This window comes from Canis aureus, chromosome 37, assembly GCF_053574225.1.
Source record: "Canis aureus isolate CA01 chromosome 37, VMU_Caureus_v.1.0, whole genome shotgun sequence".
NCBI classification, from domain to species: domain Eukaryota; kingdom Metazoa; phylum Chordata; class Mammalia; order Carnivora; family Canidae; genus Canis; species Canis aureus.
In genome coordinates this window covers 2,298,176-2,319,384 of record NC_135647.1, presented here as the reverse complement: position 1 = coordinate 2,319,384, position 21,209 = coordinate 2,298,176, and the positions used below count along the sequence as shown (strand labels likewise).

Below are 21,209 nucleotides of genomic sequence, written 5' to 3'. Positions count from 1 at the left end.
TCTAACAAGATCAAAAGGAGAAAAACAGTTAATGCCTGCGGTGTACATCACAAGAGGGAAACGTCAATGAGCAGGAACTCAGAATAGCAGTTTAGAATTCCAATTTATCTACTATCTTCAATAAAGAACAGACCAAGGAAAACAATTTTAGGCCCCAAGGGAAGGTAAAAAGAAGAGAGGGAAGTAATGGAGAAAGGTTTCTTTGCAGATTCTTCTGGTTCCTCTCTGGGCTAGTAAATCAGTCTCCAGTAAAAGGAGAATTTATATCCAGCCTTTGGACAGAAAAGGGGGGTGAAGGTAAAGAGCTTTTCCTGTGTGGGTTGCTTCCTTTTTTTCTAACTTGAAAACCTTTAATTTATACAAATAACTACTAACTACAAAAAGTAGATTAAAAAATATTTTTTTCCTGGCAGAGTTTAAATGCACATAATGGATAATTCCAAATGCATTTTCCCTGCAGCATCCAGAACAAAATTCTGATATCTTTGCTTCTGCGTCGGCTGTTTCTAAATTACCTTTAGCTCAAAATAATGTCTATGACAAAGTGGCATATTTGGGGTGGCCTATTCTGCTGTCTTTCATCATCAAAATTTCAAGGGCTTTTCTTTCTTCCTGTACCTCTAAGGCTAATTCTCTGCTAATGGTCATCACATGCCTGAGGTGTCTCATTTGGACAGGATTTTTATTTTGGAAGTGAATTGGGGTGGGGAGCACATGGGAAGGATGAGTTTGATTCTTGTTATACCATATCAGGATGCTTGTCAGGGGTGTTTGTGCCTTGTAAACATTTGCACTGTAGATGTGCCTGGATTCCATATCCTTTAAGATGACTTTCAGTCAAAAGTTATACCAATCTAGGATCTAGATATAGGATTCTAGGACTTTTCAAAATTTGAAGGGGAAAATTCAGGGTGCCCAGCTGGCTCAATCAGAGGAACGTATGACTCTTGAACTTAGGGTTGAGTTCTAGCCCCAAGTTGGGTGAAGAGATTACATAAATAAATAACCTTTTTTAAAAAATAGAAGGGATGGGACACCTGGGTGGCTCAATGGTTGAGTGTCTGCTTTCGGCTCAGGGCAAAGGGTCAAAAGGTCCTGGGATGAGTCCCCCATCAGGGTCCCCACAGAGAGCCTGCTTCTCCCTCTGCCTATATCTCTGCCTCTCTCTCTGTGTCTCATGGATAAATAAATAAAATCTTTAGAAATATATATAAAGATTTTATTTATTCATGAGAGAGGCAGAGGGAGAAGCAGGGAGCCCGACGTGGGACTCAATCGTGACTTCAGGATCACGCCCTGGGCCGAAGGCAGGTGCCAAACCGCCAAGCCACCCAGGGATCCCTATAGAAGGGATTTTTTTTTTTTTAAGATTTTATTTTATTTACTCATGAGACACCAAGAGAGGCAGAGACAGAGACACAGGCAGAGGGAGAAGCAGGCTCCATGCAGGGAGCCTGATGTGAGACTCCACCCCAGGTCTCCAGGATCACGCCCTGGGCTGAAGGTGGCGCTAAACTGCAGGCTGCCCTAGAAGGGATTTTAAAGGTTATAAAACCCCAAATACTTTTAGATCTGAGAAAGAATATGGCCTGTAATTGAGAAAGCAAAAAGCAGGTATGACAGTTGTGGTCAGCATCAGACAAGACCATTCTGTGATTGTAATGGAGTGAGACAAAATAGATAGGTCCCCTGTGTAATCATGTTACAGCACAGACAAAAATACAAGACCCACATGCAAACCACAAAAATGACTATACATCCCTGTCTCGGCTAACTGCTTCTTGACCAATTAAAATTTTAACCCACTTTGTTCTGCTTCCTAATAAAAATTGGAATATCTGATCATACAACAGTCGCCTGATTTCCAACAGCATTCATCCAGAGCAACCTTTCTTTCTTTGACCCTCTCTGAAAGCACCAACACAAACTGAAATCCTGTAAATTCCTCCCACACCCTCTCACTGAGACACCCCACCTCCCAGCCTCCCCACGGCATATGGAGTCCATACTGCTGTAACAAGTACCATCAAATTCAGTTTATTTTGGCCACAGGTCAGCTTTGGCTGGTGGGCTCCAGCATGGCCATCAGGAAGTCAGAACCCCTGTCAGCCTCCCAGCCCTCATACCCATCCCTCCCAAACTTGGCTCTAGACTTCAAGTTAACTTCCCCAGATACAGCAACATCTCTTAGCATCTACGGCCAAAAGGAACTTCCTGCAGATTTCTAAGAACTTAAACTGAAACACATGCATTCCTGTTCATGATTTATTGACAGGTGTTTGATAATCAGGTATTCACAGAAGGGAACAGGGACTCCATTGTGTGATTCATAAGCACATTCCACTTCCTCATATCTTAGCTCAAATCATTAAGATCGCTTTTGTTCGGTTTATTTTTCAAAGAAACTCCTAAAACAGGTTGGAAGAATTCTGGGTTTCTCTCACTTTTTTCTATAAACAAGGCTTTTCATCTCGTATAAAACGTCTCTGTTACTGCAGAATGGAAAAACCACAATTGTATGCACATCAGTGGTTCTTCATTATTTCTGGGACTCTGAACTCCCACCAACCATGGATTCGAAGCCTCGGGATGCACAGAAGTGAAAAATACTGACAACATTGTAGTAATGAGGGCAGAGAGAAGAGAGAGTATAAACTGCCTCAACTTTGTCCTTAGGAGACAGACATACAGGCCTCTCTAAATATGATCGTACGATTAGTGCATGCATTTCTTTCCCTGAGTAACTTGAAGGTACACTCATCTGTAACTGATAATTAAGAAAGAAGTTGTGGGGTGGGGGGTGCAGGCAGGCTGGGTGGGGGCCAGGGGCTGGGAGTGGAAGCCACTGAACAGGTTGGGAAAGGTCTTCTCCTGAGGATAACTGACAATTCTTAGCATGGTGTATCAATTCTTTGAAGAAAAAAAGAGATGCCTTCTGAATCTCTCACATTCACTGACTCTGTCTTTCCCCTTCTTTCTCTCCCTTCCCCTCCTCTCCCCTCCCCTCCCCCTCCTCTCCCCTCCCCTCCCCTTCTTCTTAACTTATCTGTGTCTCTCTTTCTGTCTCTCTCTGTGTCTGTCTCTCTCGGTAATCACCTGCGTACACTTTCTGTGATATTCACCCTAAAAGATCCTCAGCCAAAGAAGAGCTAAACTCTGTATTTTCATGTTTTTAGAGCCTCCTCGCAGAAGGTGAATGCATGTAGCTTTGGAGGGTTTACTTCCCAGGTAACAGGAAAAGAGGCTGCAGGGGAGAGATTCTGGAAAGAACTCAAAAGTGGTCCGCACCACCCGGACCCCGTCACAGGATCTTCCTATTTACCCCTGTCCAGTCCAACCTCACTCTGTTGGCTCCCATGAGTTCCCTGTCTGCTCCCTTTGTGTTCCAGGAACTTTCCTTTTCAGGTTTCCAGGAACCTGACTCAGATGTCCCCACTCAACCAGACCTCAGTGTCTTGCTCCCAGGGCACACTTATCCTCCCTCCAACTCCAGGAGCCCCTCTTCTACACAGAAATCTATCCCTGTATTTTCTCCAGGCCTTTTCGTTTCCTTTCTAGCCACCCTTCCCAAATGCAAACCCTGGTACGGCCACACACCTGAATTTTTTTTTAAGATTTTATTTTTTATTTATCCATGAGAGACACAGAGAGGCAGAGACATAGGCAGAGGGAGAAGCAGCCTCCCCACAAGGAACCTGATGTGGGACTCAATCCCAGGATCCCAGGATCATGTCCTGAGCTGAAGGCAGATGCTCAACAACTGAGCCACCCAGGTGTCCCCACACCTGAATTTAACACAGGCTTGGTAAATAGGGGAATGAGGTTAGTGTTACAATGTGGATATATCATTAGATCACTTCTAATTATTATCTGCATGTCAACGGTGTGTGCCCCAAGAAAGAGCAGTTGACCATGAAGCTCCCTCGGAAACCACTGAATTCAGTACTATACCCGGTGCCCGTTGGCCCTCACCCTTTGTTGTAGCTTGGTTTAGCAACAGAAATTAGCCCAAGACCCTGAGCCAGAGCCACCCCTCAGGGGCAGCTCCACAATTCATGTAAAGCTGCCAGCTGCCTCCTCATTTGTGACTTCTGAATAATGATCAGGGTAAACTCCTGTGGACCAGCAGCCCCAGTTAGGACCACTCTGATCCTGTCCAGATCTATCGAATCAGAATCTGTTATTTAGAAAACCCTCCAGTGAAACATAGGCTCAGGTAAGTTAAACATCGCTCTGGGAGGGACACTGGGGGCAGGGGGACACGTCCTAGCACTAATAAACCATCTGATGTATTTCACTGTGGAAACTATACCTAGAGGCTGTTGGAGGGGTGGGAAAAAACCTGTGATGGGAACACAGAAAGGTAAACAAACAAACAAAAAAAGATGAACCATTTAATTCCTTCCCTCTTCCATCCCCGAAAAACCCAAGAAATTGTATAGGAAAAGAAATGAATCAGATGTGATACTTGGATCCATAAAATTATAGCTACAGAACCATAGCATTGGAAACATGGAACAAAAGGGATCTATTTCTAATGGTGATTAAAGAGCTGTATCCATCAGGGTTCTCTAGAGAAACAGAACCAACAGGATCTATACAGATGTATAGAAAAAGATGTGTTAGGAGGGCTGGTTTGTGGGATTATGGAGGCAGACGAGCCCCATGATCTGTGCCCTGCAGACTGGATGCCCAGGAAAAGTGATGGCCTACCAGTCCAAACTCCAAGGCCTGAGAACCAGGGGAGCCAATGTCTGAGGGATGGAGAAGATGGATGTCCCAGCTCAAGCAGAGAGCAGATTTGCCCTTCCTGTTTTTTCCATTCGGGCCCTGCATGGATTGGATGGTGCCCGTCCACCTTGTTGAGGGAAATCTACTTTAACCTGTCTACAGAATCAAATGGTAATCTCTTCCAGAAACATTCCCGCAGACACATTCAGAAATAATGTTTTACCAGCTATCTGGGCATTGCTTAGGCCCAGTCAATTGACAAAGGAAATTAACTGTCACAAGAACTAAATCATCATCGACTTAATTGCTAGGGCTTTGAAAAGTGAGATCTAAAAATGATTATGTCAAGAAAAAGCAACAGAAATAGGTTATAGTTTCAGGGCGCCTGGGTGGCTTAGTCAGTTGAGGGATGGACTCTTGGTTTTGGCTCAGGTCGTGATCTCATGGGTGGGGTGGGGAGGTCTGCTTGAAGATTCCCTCCCTCTGCCCTCCACCGCCCCCCCCACACACACGTGTATGCTCGCACGCGCTCTCTCTCTCTCAAGTAAATAAATCTTAAAAAAAAAAAAAAAAAAAAAGAAGGTAATATATTATAGTCTTGAGAAATACCTAGATAAATGCCAGATAATACAAGCAGGTGAAGAAGCTGTTTCTGGGGAATGAGATGTGGAAGTGAGATAGATGCTTTTCCTAAAAGCTCTTTAACTGTTTGGATTTTTAAAAATCTGTATGGATTACTTTAGCAAGATAAACTAATTTTTTTAACTAATTTTTTTTAAAGATCTTATTTATTTATTTGACAGAGAGAGAGAGAGAAGCAGGAGGAGCGGCAGGCAGAGGGAGAAGGAGAAGCAGGATCCATCAATGTGGGGCTGGATCCCAGGACCCTGGGATTAGGGCCTGAGCTGAAGGCAGACACTTCACCAACTGGACCCCCCAGGTGCCCCTAAAAAAACTAATTTTAAAAAGAGAAGGAGCAGCAGGCCTGACTGGCTCAGTGGGAAAAGCTGTGACTGGATCTTGGGGTTCTAGGTTCAAGCCCCGCACCTGGTGCAGAGATTACTTAAGTAAAGAAATGAATAAACTTAAAAACGCGGGCATGCGCGTGCGTGTGTGTGTGTGTGTGTGTGTGTGTGTGTGTGTGTGTGAGAGAGAGAGAGAGAGAGAGAGAGAAGCAGCAAGCAGTTGCCTCAACAAAGAGCAGATGAAGGTCCCGTAGGACAAGGATGAGCGTAATCCCTGGATTCAACTGATCTACAGCACTGGGAAATTAGAGCCATGCTGGAAAAGAGCAAGGGGAGGCAAGTCCTGACATTTTTGCTGTTAGATTTGCTCGTGTGGAGCCCATCACATTCCTCAACTCAAATGATTTTCATGTCTCTAAGGGAGAAGTTTGTGTTTCCAGTCTCCAGGGGCTGGGCAGTAGCAGGACCTTTCCCATAGCAGCCCCACACCATACAGGACTTCACACACAGCGTGAGCCTAGAGGGATAGGGGCTCGTAGACTTTTTCCCTGAGTGAGCCTGGATTCAGAGATCCTGCCTTTAAAGGCTGTTAGTTTATGGAGAGATAACTCAGAGGTCACCCAATTGACACTATGGCTGCCACGTAGCATGAGTTCTGGATACCATTGCTTTCTATTCCCCTGGCCTCTTCCTTGTCAGTCTAGCTCCCTTGAGACAAGTAAAAGCTTTTTTTTACCCCCGCCCCCCAATTTTTTTGACAATGTAGAGCAGAGGTCAGAAGTCTAGTCAGAGTGGGTTGAGGAAAAGAAACTGATTATAGGTGATATTTCCAAAAGCCAGGTTGAGAACAAGACAGAAGCACTTCAAACTAGGAAGGGCAAAGACCAGCTGGTTTGATTTGAGCTGCAAATTCTATTTTGGTTTATATGCTGATGAAAAGCCTGAGAATAGGAACTTCAAGAGTTTAGGTTAGGAGAGGAAGATAGACTTGCAAACAAAAGACAGAAGTAAATATATGAGCTTGTCAAAGCAAGACTCAGGTCAGGTGTGCACTAGCAGAGAAAGGGGCCAGGAAGTTGTCTGTCACAGAATAAACCCAACCATCATCCTGGAGACTTGGTTTCACTTGGAGGGGGCATACGCTATCCAGAGTCATATATAAACAAACCTCATAAAGAATGAAGTACAATGCTGTAATTTACTTTAAATTTATGGATAAGACCCAAGATAACACCTGAGGTGTTTCTCACCTGAGTTGGGCAATGCTTGGGAGCTTCTTCCTAAAACCCCTCTAGTTATCGTGCTCAGATGGGACCACAGCAAGATACAAGTGAAGAATCGAGAAATTCTAGAAGAGTGGTTGCACATGCTTACTTTTGGAAGAGATTGACCTTAAATGAGCTTTTGTTTTAAAGATTTTATTTATTTATATATTTATTTGAGACAGAGAGAGAGAGAGCACAAATGGGGAGGAGGGTCAGAGGGAGGGAGAGGGAGAAGCAGGCTCCCTGCTGAGCAAGGGACCACCCCCCCCCCCCCCCAGTGTGGATGTGGGGCTTGACCTGGGATCATGAACCAAGCTGAAAGCAGGTGCTTAACCAACTGAGCACCCAGGTGCCCCAATGATTTCTACTTTTTAAAAATGTTTTTCCAGGGGTGGCTGGCTGGCTTAGTCAGTGGAGCAAGCAAATCTTGATCTTAGAGTTGTCAGTTTGAGCGGCACAATGGGTGTAGAGATTACTTAAAAATAGTCTTAAAGGGACTCCTTGGGGGCTCAGTCAGTTCAGCATCAGACTCTTGATTTTGGCTCAGGTCCTGATCTAAGGGTTGTGAGATAGAGCCCTGCTGTGGGCTCCTGTTTAATATTCTTTCTCTCCCTCTCCCACCCCACCCCCCAGTTCATGCTCTCTTTCTCTCTCAATAATAATAATAATATCCTAAAAAATAAAAATGTTTTTCCATATTTAAAATATTTTTCATAACAATAAGAGGTTTAGTTCAAAATAGGGAGATGCAGGTTGAGTTGCTTGCAGGGAGGTCACTTTGAGGTCTTGAATCATACACATGCATTCCCAGCCTACCTTTAAATTTTCAACCCACATAAACAACAAACAGGATAACAACTTACCGTCTTCTAAATCCCTACGGTTCTCTAAGCACTTTACTTGCTTCATCTCATTTAATCCAGTGCCTTTCCAAAGAAGGTATTATCAACAATATTCCTAATTTAGAGCTAAAAGGAGATTAGATTTGAAGAGGTGAATGAACAGGTTTAAGGCCTTACAGCTCATTTTAGAGTTCTCTTGATCCTCTCTTTTTCGTCCAATCACCTTTGATTGAGTCCAGCTTCTCAGTGTATATTCTGGTCTTTGAGCTGAAGACCACAAATACACAGACTCACCATCTCTCTGGAAAACTACCCCTCCCCCCCCAAAAGTAAAGTCATCTGGGACCTGGGGGCAGGCTTTCCTGAGAGCACTTCCCCCTTCCTTCTTCCGCTGTCTTTAACTTTTGCTCCTGGGGCCACAGCCAGCTCTGCCGATTGCTCGCTGGACCCCCTGGTGCATCTTCCTGCCAGATCAGAGATCAGTACGGTGACCGCTCCCGCTCGTCCAGAGAACCCGAGAGCCGCAGCCAGCAGCGCATTTGCTCTTCCTCTGGCTCCTTCTTCCCCATTTCTTTCCCAGTCCCTCTATCCCTCTACCCTCTACTCTTTGCTCTCTCGGTTCATTCTTGTGCCTTCTCCCCTCGTCTTTTCTCTGTTCTCTTCCATTTCAACCCCCGGTTTCTGTCTCAGCCTGCATTGCTCAAAGCGAATACCAAACTACTATATTTGGGGGGAAAAGAGGTTTTTGAAAAGCCGTGGTCCCAAGCGTTGTTCGTTGATAAGAAGCGCATTCATGGTTACTAGGCCTCACCATTCTCTTCTAAGATTCTCTTGGGGTTTTAGGGTCTCTTTCGCGGCGGTATGCGCGGCGGACCAAAGGGGCAGTGGGTGCGCGGGGGCCGTGGCTGCGGGACCAAGGGTCTGTAGTGGGAGGGGCGAGCGGAGGGCTTCAGGTGCAAAGGTCCGGGGCGTTCCAAGCTGGAAGGAGCCGCGGGGAGGGCGGGGAGGGCGCAGAGAAGGGTGTCGAAAGAAACGTCGCGATCTCCCGTGCATTCATCCGTTCGTTCATCACCCAGGCGGGAGTTCTGACGACCACGGCCAGGTAGGCCACCAGTAGCCTCTGCCCCAGGAAGGCTTGGAGATGGCAGTTTCCCCAAAGTCGTGTCTACTCTTCCTCACTGTCTTCCAGCTGTCCAAGCCAGATTCGGGTAGGTGCCCCCTTCCCCCGCCCGGGCCTCCCTCTCGCGGCCCCAGCGACCTCCGCCGGGCACTCCCGCTGCCCACACCGACCTGGGTCCCGCGTCCACGCTGTCTGCCTGCCCGCTTTCCGCAGCCCGCTTTGACGTGATTGGACCCGCGGAGCCCGTCGTGGCGGCGGTGGGGGCAGACGTGGAGCTGCCCTGCCACCTGTCCCCGAACGTGAGCGCCGAGCGCATGGAGCTGCGCTGGTTCCGCGGGCAGGCGGCGGCCGCGGTGCTGGTGCGCAGGGACGGGCGCGAGCAGGAGGCCGAGCAGGGGGCCCAGTACCGCGGCCGGGCCTCGCTCGTGGACGCCGACATCGCGGCCGGGCGCGTGGCCGTGAGGATACACCAGGTGAGGGCCTCGGACGACGGCGAGTACCGCTGCTCCTTCCGGCAGGACGCAAGCTACGAGGAGGCCAGCGTGCACCTGCAGGTGGCCGGTAAGTACGCCTGCTTTGACCCGGGCGCGGTGGGTTATCCTGTGGCCCTGGTGCTTTGGAAACCACCAGATGCAGCGCCCAGATCCCTTTTAGGATGGACAAGGGGGCAGGCCCAGAGTGGGAGGGGGCGGGAGGGGCGTTTGGGAGTGGGGTCAGAGCATTTCCCCGTTTTATTAATCAAATAAATGTAAGATGTAATGGCTCTAGAACACTCTTTTCCATGGGCACACCGTAGTCTCCGTGATTCAGGCTCAGCCCTGAACATTTTGATCTACTTTTCACTACGTACTTTTCACCCGCTATGATGAGGCTGTGATGCACATCCTCTGAGGCTGCTTTATGGATTAGCACCCAATGACTGATTTCCTAAGATCCTAGAGCCTGGCTGCTCCTTAACATTCTTGATCCACCTAGACAAGTTTTTGGTTTTTGATTCCTTTTATTTTGCTTCAAGCCAAAATTCAGGGCGAAACAATAAAGGAAATGGTAAGCATTCAGGAGGAAAGCATGCACTGTCTCTGGTTTTCCCACTTACTAGTGAATGGCAGCAAACAAATCTCTTTCTGAGCCTTATTCCTTGCTGTAAAACTGTCAAAAGATTTTTCAAGAATGAAATAAAATTGGACAATACCTAAGAAACTGCATTATCAATGCTTGTAGAAGTATTGTATATTTGTGAATATTATTACTATGCCTCAGACTGCCCTATAATTTCCAGTATATGAATATATTACCTTTTATGTTTATACTAAAAGTTTAAAAAATACTTGGGTGTAATTTGGGTCCCTGCCTCAGAACAGGGACATAATGCATTATGCACAACTCACATTTCCTTCTTCGGGAAGTATCTTAAACATTGATTATAAAACCCTAGAGATCTGATAGCATAAAACTGCCGTTGTTACCTTTTATGAGTGATAGACATCTTTGAGAATCTGCTGTAGATGGCAGCCTTTTCATGAAAAGAATCCACATTTTCACACAAATTGGAACCTGGATTTAAACCAACAGTTGTGGACACATGTTTGAGGATTCTTCTCTGCAGCTTGGTTTGTTGTTTGTTTGTTTGTTTGTACTCTGTAGAAGTGTAAGAAGATAATCAGGCTGAAGACAGAAAGGAAAAACAGCTTTATGTTGATATATATTAGGACATAACTGTGTGTAGGGAAGATGAGGTTGAAACCCATTTAAGAAAATCCCTGAATCAGTAACACAGATGAAGGAAACTTAAATTGTCAGCTACAATCTCAATGCAAAGAACCTCCAACCTCCTTCTCTTCAAGGATACTCCTTCTCTGATCATCCTCAAATACCCACTCCTAGTTCTCCTACCCCCCCCCCCCCAAAGGCTTTCATAATACTTCTGACCAAAGCCCTCTCCCATCTCTGGAGCTCCCTTACTTGTGTCTATGCCCTTGGTCTTGCTCTTCCTGCCGATTAGAAAAGCTCCCTTTGTTGGCCCATCAAACTCCTGCCCACATCTCAAGCACTAAGTCCCGATATGGCATCCCTCTCCGATAAGGCAGGAAATTTCTTTTATTGATAGCACAGCTTTCTTGTGTAATGAAATAGGAGATGAAGATGGATCCTTCACTCCCAGTCCCTGCGTGCTTCTGTTTCTAAAACTGTGTAACCCTATGGTTATAAGACTCCCAGGAGAACGTCCACTAAAGAAGTAAGGCCAGTTTCTCTCTCCATAGCTCTGGGCTCCGATCCTTACATCCGTATGGAAGTTCAAGAAAGTGGAGAGGTCCGGCTGGAGTGTACCTCAGTAGGATGGTACCCAGAACCCCAGATACAGTGGAGAACTTCCGAGGGAGAAAAGTTTTCATCCACATCAGAGTCTAGGAATCCTGATGAAGAAGGCCTGTTCAGTGTGGCTGCTTCAGTGGTCATCAGAGACCCCTCCATGAAGAATGTAACCTGCTATATCCAGAACCTCCTTCTTGGCCAGCAGAAGGAAGTAGACATTTCGATACCAGGTCAGTGAAATCAAGGCTGGGTTCCTATTTGATGCCATTTCAGGGCCATATTGCCTGGGACACCTGCCCACGCCATGCCCTCATGGTACAATTGTCTACTTTCCCCACCTAAGCATAAAGGACCACTGGCATAAAGGAACCTCCCTCAATTTCATTAAAAGAGAAAAGATTCTTTAAAAAAATATTTATTTATTCATGAGAGGTACATAGAAAGAGAGGCAGAGACATAGGCAGAGGGAGAAGCAGGCTTCCCCGGGGGGGGGATCCTGATGCAGGACTCGAATCCAGGACCCCGGGATCACAAACCAAGCCAAAGGCAGACGCTCAATCACTGAGCCACACAGTGCCCCGGAAAAGAAAAGATTCTAAATGCATAAAATCAGGGGGCCCTGGGTGGCTCAGTCGGTTAAACATCTGCCTTCAGCTCAGGTCATGATCCCAGGGTCCTGGGATTAAGCCCCACCTTGGGCTCCCTGCTCAGCCAGGAGTCTGCTTCCCCCTCTGCCTCTCCCCACTGCTTGTTCTCTCTCTCTCTGTCCAATAAATAGAATATTTTTTAAAGATTTTATTTATTTATTCATGAGAGACAGAGAGAGAGAGAGAGAGAGGCAGAGACACAGGCAGAGGGAGAAGCAGGCTCCATGCAGGGAGCCCGACGTGAGACTCAATCCTGGGACTCTGGGATCACCCCCTGAGCTGAAGGCAGACACTGAACCGTTCAACCACTGAGCCACCCAGGTGTCCCAAAAAATAGAATCTTTAGGGGCTCCTGGGTGGCTTGGCGGTTTAGCACCTGCCTTTGGATCCTGGAGTCCCAGGATCAAGTCCCACATTGGGCTCCCTGCATGGAGCCTGCTTCTCCCTCTGCCTGTGTCTCTGCCTCTCTCTGTGTCTCTCATGAATAAATAAATAAAATATTTAAAAAATAAATAAATAGAACCTTTAAAAAAAGAATTTTAAATCCTAAATCCATAAAATCTGCCTTGATCTCATAGAAAGTCCAGATTTTCCATTTTGGGATATAGATCTTAGATACAGAAACTTTGTCTCTGGGGGTGGGCCTCCTCTCCTGAAATAACAAGAAAACCCATTTCCACCCTTGCCCCTCTGTCTTTCTCATCCCATGCTAGAGCTCTGTCTAGGTTTCCAGGGTCCTCAGGAAAGCAGGTATTCTCATTATTCCCCCAAACTATCTCTGGCTTAGGCAGGAACATTTCCTTATTCTTTGGTCATTGAGTCCCATTCTGTGGCACACAGTCCCATTCTGTAACAATTCCCTTCCTGATTTACTTCCTTCACCCACTTGGCTCCCATCCTGTATTGACAGTTAAGAAAGAATTTTCACAATAACCTGAATTGATCCATTATTTTCTTTATTTCCCAGGTCCTGTCCCAAAATGACTTTTTTTTTTCTTGCCCATATTCCAAACTTTCTTGAAAAACTGACACCAAAGTAGATCACTGTTGTATACCTTGCAAAATTAAACATAATTACATCATCTTGGTTATATTAACTGGAATTACTAAACCATTAAGGCTTTCTGAAATATAACAGAAATTCAAGAGGTTGTGTGGACCATACATGTTGTTTTCTTCTAAACAAATACACTTGTGTGAGTGGCCTTTTGTCCTGTTGGCTGTCACGGCACTGTTAAATAGCCTGCACAAGGAACCACCATCTGAGCATAGTTGAAAAACAGGGTAATCTTGTAGCAACCTTGACATCCATAAACTAGGAATTTGGGCTCTGAGCTAGCTATTTCTTTTTACGTTTTTTTCTTATCCCTTCCAAGGGCAGGTGTAGTAAATCCTTAGCCAAAGGCATGAAAAAAAACAAACAAACAAAAAAACAAAGGCATTTTGATCCTTTCACAGGCAGCCAGTCCCAATCTCAAAGGTGACACCCCTAGTGAGCAGCACGCCATCAGGCCCGAAATGATTCCTGTTCATTTCATTCCTCTCTTTCTCTGCCCTCACCTACTTAAGATTGAAACTTTTCTGAAAAGCTTAAAGCAGCATTGGAAGGACTATTTTTTGTCAGAGGAGGAGTGGGAGAGGTCCAAATCATCCTCTCTTCCAACCCTTTGGAATCAGAAAACAGAGCTGGATTTATTCAGAGTTGTACAACAACTTGTCCTTCTTGGGATTTTGTTTCAGCTCCCTTCTTCCCAAGATTGACTCCCTGGATGGTGGCAGTGGCTGTCATCCTGATGGTTCTGGGACTTCTCACAATTGGGTCCATAGTTTGTACTTGGAGACTATACAAGGAAAGATCTAGACACAGAAAGGATGAATTCAGCTCTAAGGGTAAGTCGTGGGCTGCTTGTCAGGCGTGCTTCCAAATGGGGTTAGATCCAAATCCTTTCAGATGGCTGCCAATGGGAAGATATTTGATTCCAGAATTCTGAAAGTCAAGGGGGGGTGGATTATAAGGCACCTGAATCCACCGATACCCAATATGAAGGTCTGGGGTGTAGAAGGAGTCAAAAACCAATGCTAACTGAGATATTAGACCTGATATTCGCTCACTATTGCCACTCCCCAGCCCCCAGACTCTCCTCTCACTTCTAACTCAGTTTCCCAGTAAAGATTGAAGATCTAATCCCAAACCAGTAGGAATTTCCTACTGGCACATTTCTTAGGAAAAAAACAAAAAACAAAAAAACACCACCATAATCCTTGTTCCTTATTATTGACAAAGTTTCTGTAATCAGGTAGTCATAAATTAACAATTTACTCCTTTATGTGTTCCTCACACCAGTTTTTTACCCTCTCTCATGCCTACTATAAAAGGTCATAAAGGTATTTGTTTGTTTTCCAGAGAAACTCCTGGAAGAGCTCAGTAAGTTCTCTCTTCTTGTCATTATTTCACCAACAAGATATTCTCTCTTGTTAGAAAACCTGTCACTGACTCTCTTTCTCTCTCTCTCTCTCTCTCTCTCTCTCTCTCATTGCAGAATGGAAAAAGGCTACACTGCACAGAGGTCAGTGGCTCTGAACTTCTCAGGAGCTCTGAGGCTCAATCCCCCGGGGATTCAAAGTCCTATCATACTTGGAAATAAAAAACACTAACCCATTTTCCTGGTAAGGATAGATAGGGGAAAGATGATGGCAAATGGCCTCCACATTTTCCTTGAAGCACATAGAGGGCCCTTGGGAGATGATGAGAAGACAAGCCCCTCTGACAGGGACCATTGGGCATTGGCGGACAGTCGGCTCACACTTCACCCCAAGACTTTTGATGGAAGAGGAAAATAGAGACAGCTGCACAGGCCAAACAGTTCTCCTCCTAAGAGGACCTGCTAACATCTAGAACAGTGCTTATTTACTTACTTACTTCTTACTTACTTACTTACTTACTTACTTACTTATTTATTGGAAAAGAAAGAATAGGTCTTGTAACCCCTAATGGTCACTGATGCTCAGACTTGCGCTCTCTGTCTCTAGTTGATGTGACTCTGGATCCAGACACCGCCCACCCCCACCTCTCTTTGTCTGAGGATTCAAAGTCTGTCCGACTGGAAGATTCACGTCAAGAACTGCCTGAGAAACCAGAGAGATTTGACTCCTGGCCTTGTGTGTTAGGTTGTGAGACCTTCACGTCAGGGCGACATTTCTGGGAGGTAGAGGTGGGAGACAGGGCTGACTGGGCAGTCGGCGTATGTAGGGAGAATGTGGTGAAGAAAGGGTTTGACCCCATGACTCCTGAGAATGGGTTCTGGGCTGTGGAGTTGTATGGGAATGGGTACTGGGCCCTCACCCCACGGCGGACCCCTCTCCCATTGGTAGGACCCCCCCGTCGGGTGGGGATTTTCCTGGACTATGAATCAGGAGACATCTCCTTCTACAATATGACTGATGGGTCCCCTATTTATGCTTTCTCCAATGCCTCCTTCTCTGGTCCCCTCCAGCCTTTCTTCTGCCTGTGGTCCTGTGGTAAAAAGCCCCTGACCATCTGCCCAATCACTGATGGGCCTGAGAGAGTCACAGTGGTTGTTGATGCCAAGGACTTCACTAAGGAGATCCCGCTGTCCCCCATGGGGCAGGACTCTGCCTCTGGGGATACAGACACCCTCCATTCTAAGCTAATCCCCACCCAGCCCAGCCAAAGGGCACTTTAAGGAATATCCCAGCCAGACTGCTTTCCTTTGCCCTAAGGCCTTCCCTCCATGCCTCTGAAGCACCACCTGCCAGCTTCTCCATTTCTTCATGTTGGGTAGGGATCAGTTGGTCTTGGGGAGGTTGTGCTGCTGCTGCTGCTGCTGCTGCTGCTGCTGCTGGAGAGTGTGGGGTGTGGGACCTTCCTCATCTGTTTCTGTACTGATGCTCAGGGGGCAGGGAGGTGACTCTGAAGCTCCTTCCAGTGTTCTCCTATCCCCAGAGGCCAAATCCTAAAGGGAGGGATAGCTCGGCAATAAGATGGGGGTTGGGTTGGCATGGGGTTATGACAGAAACATCTGGGTGTCCAGAATAGGGATGTGTAGAGGAACATGCTTTAGGCAAGCAGGAAACCCAAAAGGTTCTGGGAAGTGAAGATCCAAGGTTGAAATCCCATAAAGTAACTTGTGAGGGGGGGGACATCCCAAAGGAGGACAGTGAGGGGAACCCAGGCCAAGGATGAACACCTGGCCCACTTCTAGGGTTTCTGGGCTTGTATCTCCAGTTCCCTAAGACACACCCTCCAGAGTGGAGACCACTGGCACCACTTCTGTGGGATCTGAGCAGTTGGCCTGGGGGCCTAGAGAAGGGATGAAATGAGCAGGGCTGGGGGCCAGACTGAACATTTGATCCAGGAGAAAACTTCAGACAAAAGCCAGGCTGCAAGCATTGCCATACCCCAGATCCTGCTTTCCTCTCTGCTGTCTCCTGTTTGCCTCTCACCCAGGGGTCATTCCAGTCTCACTTTGTGGACTCCACACACATTTTCAGCTCTCTCCTTCCTTTTGATCTAGAATCTGTCCATCTCAGAGGCTTTACAGGAATCCACCTGAGTGACGGCACCCCTTTATCAGCCAGGGTCAGCCTCAGGGCCCCTCGGCCCTCATCCCAACATCTGGTTTAAACCCCTCAGACTCGGAACCTGTGTGGCTCAGTTGGTTTGGTGTTGGCCTTTGGCTCAGTTCCTGGTTCTGGGGTCCTGGGATCGAGTCCCACATGGGGCCCCCTGGTCGGTGGGAGCCTGCTTGCCCCTCCCCCCTGCTCGTGCTCTCTATCTCAGTCAATTAAATAAACACATAAATCTTAAAAAAAAAAAAAAAGACCCCAAATGTACCTTCAATTTGCTCCCCTGCAGTCCATGGCCACCCCAGGCCAGCATTCAGTCTCCCCACCCACCATCCCTGTGCACTGTCCCCTGGGTCCCCAGATGCCTTGTCCCTGTGCTCAGCACAGCTAGGCTGACCACACCTGTTCATGTCTGCATTTTCCTGTAGACATGTAGCTTATCATGCCAATGGACTGCTTACACCTTCCATTTCCATTGTGTTTTTCCAGTTTCCAGAAGAGAGGTCACCCATGGTTTTAGCCTAATAAGTCTGTTGATTGCTGAAAGTGGCATCTGCACATTTTCTTTACCTCAATGAGTAGAACTGAAACAAAAACAGGAAAGAAACTGCATGTGTAAAGAAAGAAAGAAAGAAAAAGAAAGAAAGAAAGAAAGAAAAGAAAGAAAGAAACTGCATGCGAATGCAGCTGACTGGACAGAGCAGCGTGCGTTTCTGTTTCCAAGACTCCTCTGCAGGCCTGATGGCAGTGGGCTGGCAGGGGCAGGCAGGCACTAGGGGCTGCTGTCCCCTTAGCCTCTAGCTGCTTACAGAAAGGCCGGAGTACCCGTGGCTGCTGACTTGTAGCCTCTGTTTGGGAGGTGACTCCATGTCTACTACTAAAAAGGTAATTGACTCCTGGTATAGGTGAGTGAGGCCACCTCTTCAGATGTTAACAGTACTCCTCCAGGAGGAGGAAAGATTTGGGAAATTTTTAATGGTAATGCCTTGTAATTGGAAAACCAGAAACACTTGGGTGATCTTTAGAAACCACTCTTCCAGAGGGGAAGCCCTATGGTTTCCTATTTCAAGACCCTTGTCGTTCAGTAAGATGCCCACTTTCCCCTGTGTGGTCCCAAGCAAGGATCGAAAAGGGTCTCCTTCACAGAAGGCCTGACCTTAATGCAATTCAAGCATCTCCACAGCCCAAAGGGGCAGACTGTGAGTCTCCAAAGGTCCACCAAATGGTGGGAGACCATATCACCTGATATGTGTGTCGCCTGCCAAGAAATCATCAAAATCAGATCTATTACAGATCCAACAACAAGAAAGCCAGCTTCCGAATTATGTTCACACTGGACATATTATTTCCATCATTGTACCACATGACATATCTCATGAGTAAGCTAAGAACCAATTTTTCTTCATTTTCAGTCTACTAACTACCCTCATAGAGGACTGTGACAAAGTAAAGCCCAACATTGTCTCTTAGGGGGCGATTCTGAACACCAGACAGGCCTATTATCATCACATTCACTGTGTATCGCGACATACGACATTGTCAACAACTCTCTATTACTCATCTTTGTTACTATCAGCCTGGAGACCCCAACCCCTTTATGAATACACATAAAGGCTTGTATATCAGGAGACCCACACAGGTGTTATTTGGGGATTTCAGAGATAAACTGAAGCCAGGAGACATAAAGATATCTAATTAAAGCATATAGTCTGTGTCCAAGCTAGGATCTGAAAGCGAGTGTCCTTGTTCTCTCTCTGTTTAGGACATATTCCACAGAACAAACCACGATTGAGTAGCAAGACTAGAGACTTAGAGAGATTACCAAGGTGGGATCCATTGATTGGGTGAGTCTTAGGCATGAAGAAGGTCAGGAGAAGAAAAAAAGCAATGAAATGTGCCACCTTTTATTCGGACCAAGAGCAGGGACCTGGAGAACCAGATAGAAAGGGCCCCTTCATCATTTCATGGATCCTCAACACCCAGTGTCTTCCTTTCCATTGGAACCCCTACCTCAAACACTTCTCACCACATTGTCCACCTCATGCCATGCCCCACACCTCAATACCCTTGGGAGAAGAACATTATTTATCACGGTTTTAAGTATTCATTTGTGTTCAAATTATACTTCTAGAAAGTCAAAGAAAAACAAAGTCCAAAGTTCTTTAAAAATATTTGGGAACCTTAGGCAGTTGCTCTGCTGGCTTAATGTATAACGTGTATCCTGAAATGTTTATGTGAAATCTCACTCATAATAGACAGGGCTGTCACAAGAACCCCTCTCTGAGAATAGAAAGACATCATAGGTTTTAATCAGTTCTGTGACTCCTCTCCCCTTCCTCCTAATCCTTGACCTCCCCATGATCCATGATTTCCCTGACCACTCAAGGAAAATGGTCACCAGGTACAGTACTGAGCTGACAGTAGATTCTTAGGAAACATTTGTGTCCTTCCTTTAAACTCACCCACTCCACCCCCAGCTCTCACCTCTTTGCCTGAGACACCTCTAAGGAAGAACTTATCTGATGAACCTCCAGGCTCTCTCCAACTGGCACCAGCTACCAGTGCCTAGAGGAAACAATCAGTCTTGGTAGTCCTGGCTTTATTTCTGAATTTTCTAAAAGAGATGACATCGGGTATTGCTAGACCTCTATAACCCAAAAAGTTTATCTGTATCCTTGAGAGATTATATTTGTCTTCACAAAACGCTTACATACAGCCTCCTCCTGTACAACCACTCCAATAATCGGATTTTAATATTCTCTACAGATTATTTCCATCTTTTCTCCTGGACAGGTGGGCTCTGGCATTTCAGGTACCAGGGGACACCTTCCTTTGGTTATAGTCATCCCTGGCTATCTCCAATGATTCATATCCAGACATCCCAGTGCACGTGGGTTCACATATACGGAGCCTATGAACATCCATCATAAATTGTGCTTTGGACTCTGGCACTCTAGGATTCACAAATATTTTGGGCCAGAGGCCTGTACCACAGAGGTCTGAACATTCTTTTGAATGTGGCTCCTCCACTTTACCCTTAAAAGAAAGATTCAGCCTTTTTCTAAAGCTCCTAAAATAATGACTCAAAAGTGGGTTCACAGGAGAATCACCTAGGGGTGGAGGGGAATTCTTAACAAATACAATTCCCAGGTGGAACTCTCAGGTCTGAGGTGGGGAGGATGTTGGCAATAGCTACATGCTTTCACATGTCACCTCCTGCTACCGGCAGAGCAGTGGATCTGTTTAGAATTACAGGTTGCGCCCCTCAGACCCACTGCGCGACGGATCCACCCGCGGAAGAGCCTGCCCAGCACCTGCGAAACCTCTGGTTCCTCCAGCGTCACCGCGATGAAGAAAGTGGTTCAGCAGCTCCGGCTGGAAGCGGGGCTCAACCGCGTGAAAGTCTCCCAGGCAGCTGCAGATTTGAAACAATTCTGTCTGCAGAATGCCCAACACGACCCCCTGCAAACTGGTGTATCTTCAAGTACGAATCCCTTCAGACCCCAGAAAGTCTGTTCCTTTTTGTAGTAAAACGAATCTTTTGATGGTTTTCTAAACCACTTTACATGAACCAGTGAATATTCAAAGGAGAACTAAATTTGAAGCCTGTACAAAAGCTTATCCCAATAACACGTGCCATACTATATAAACTTCTACTTTTGTCAGTCCTTAACATCTACCTCTCTGAATTTTCATAAATTTCTATTTCACAAGAAATAGAATTTACTCACCCCCGTAAATTTATATACACTGGCAGCAGCATATAATAAAATACTTAAGTGTAAAAGTTAAAAAAAAAAAAAAAGAAAGAAAGAATTACAGGTTGCTAGGCTTTAAGCGGGTGACTCTCACACTTGGGCCTGCCTTGGAATTGCATGGAGCGGTTATTAGACACAGATTACTGGACTTTGTCCCCAAAATGTCTGATTCAGTAGGTCTGAATTTGCCTCTAACTGGTTCCCCAGAGAGGAGGATTTGATGCATCATTTATGAGATGAAGCACTGTATTTCCTTAACTGAATTTAGATGAAACTGTAAAGCACCTAGGAAAGCAGTTTCTCAGATGGACAGAGACAAAATGTCTTGTCTGAAATACTGCGGGCAGTTAATACACTAGTCCTAGCTTTGTTTGAAACTCGCAGTCAGGTTCCCGGACTTGCAGTGAATGCTTTTCTGACCACAGGATCCTGATTGTAACACTTGGCGAGAAAAGGTCATATATGATGTTAGGTATGTTTAGAAAGGTGGCTGCATGGTATCAAGGGCCCCCTGTGCCAGGTTTACTAGATACAGAAACTACTCCCCCCAACCCCCCCCCCTTTTTTTTTCAAACTACCTCTTGCAGTAAAATATCCATAGAGTAACACCGTAAGTCCTCAGTGCATAGAGCAAAATGAACTCAGAACCCGGAGCCAGACCAGCCGGCCTCCTAACCTGGCTCCCAGAGTGAGCACCTGCGGGCTGGGCTTCAGCCGCACTCACCTGCCGCGGCCTAAGACCTGGGAGAACGCGGTGAGTGGAGGGAGGGTGCCCTTCTTCTCCCGCATCCCGCCCCGCCCTCCACGGGGCCTGGAATCCAGGTCGCAGAGCAGGTGCTCCTCGGCCGCCCCGGGAACCCGGCCGCGTGCGGCGGTTCCCAGGCGGGCGCGCCGGCGGCTTACCCCGGCGCACTTTAACTCTTTCTCCGGGGAAGTCCCTTATCTTGAATAAATTAATAGTGTTTCCGGAGGCCCAGAAAT

General features: G+C 46.4%; 1 protein-coding gene and 1 long non-coding RNA gene across 2 annotated transcripts; one reads left to right on the top strand and one right to left on the bottom strand.

The window, feature by feature from the left end:
* The first annotated feature begins 2,843 nt into the window (after positions 1-2,843).
* Positions 2,844-19,791, top strand: BTN1A1 (butyrophilin subfamily 1 member A1). Its single transcript, XM_077886457.1, has 7 exons — positions 2,844-9,011; positions 9,137-9,484; positions 11,185-11,466; positions 13,624-13,773; positions 14,288-14,308; positions 14,424-14,450; positions 14,914-19,791. The coding sequence occupies exons 1-7, from the start codon at positions 8,945-8,947 to the stop codon at positions 15,585-15,587; spliced, it is 1,569 nt and encodes a 522-aa protein (XP_077742583.1). The 5' UTR covers positions 2,844-8,944; the 3' UTR covers positions 15,588-19,791.
* LOC144306845 (uncharacterized) lies at positions 12,819-21,188 on the bottom strand. The gene is made up of 4 exons (XR_013373913.1): positions 20,953-21,188; positions 19,785-19,885; positions 16,873-17,054; positions 12,819-13,870 (listed from the first exon to the last, which is right to left on the bottom strand). It is a non-coding gene; the product is annotated as an uncharacterized LOC144306845 (long non-coding RNA).
* Between the last annotated feature and the right edge of the window lie 21 nt (positions 21,189-21,209).

Excerpts from the sequence above, each read along its gene's own strand:
- BTN1A1 (XM_077886457.1), top strand. The coding sequence starts at position 8,945 with ATGGCAGTTTCCCCAAAGTCGTGTCTACTCTTCCTCACTGTCTTCCAG. Across the intron at positions 9,012-9,136 it reads GCTGTCCAAGCCAGATTCGG|CCCGCTTTGACGTGATTGGA; the intron begins GTAGGTGCCCCC and ends CGCTTTCCGCAG. Across the intron at positions 14,451-14,913 it reads AAAGGCTACACTGCACAGAG|TTGATGTGACTCTGGATCCA; the intron begins GTCAGTGGCTCT and ends CTCTGTCTCTAG.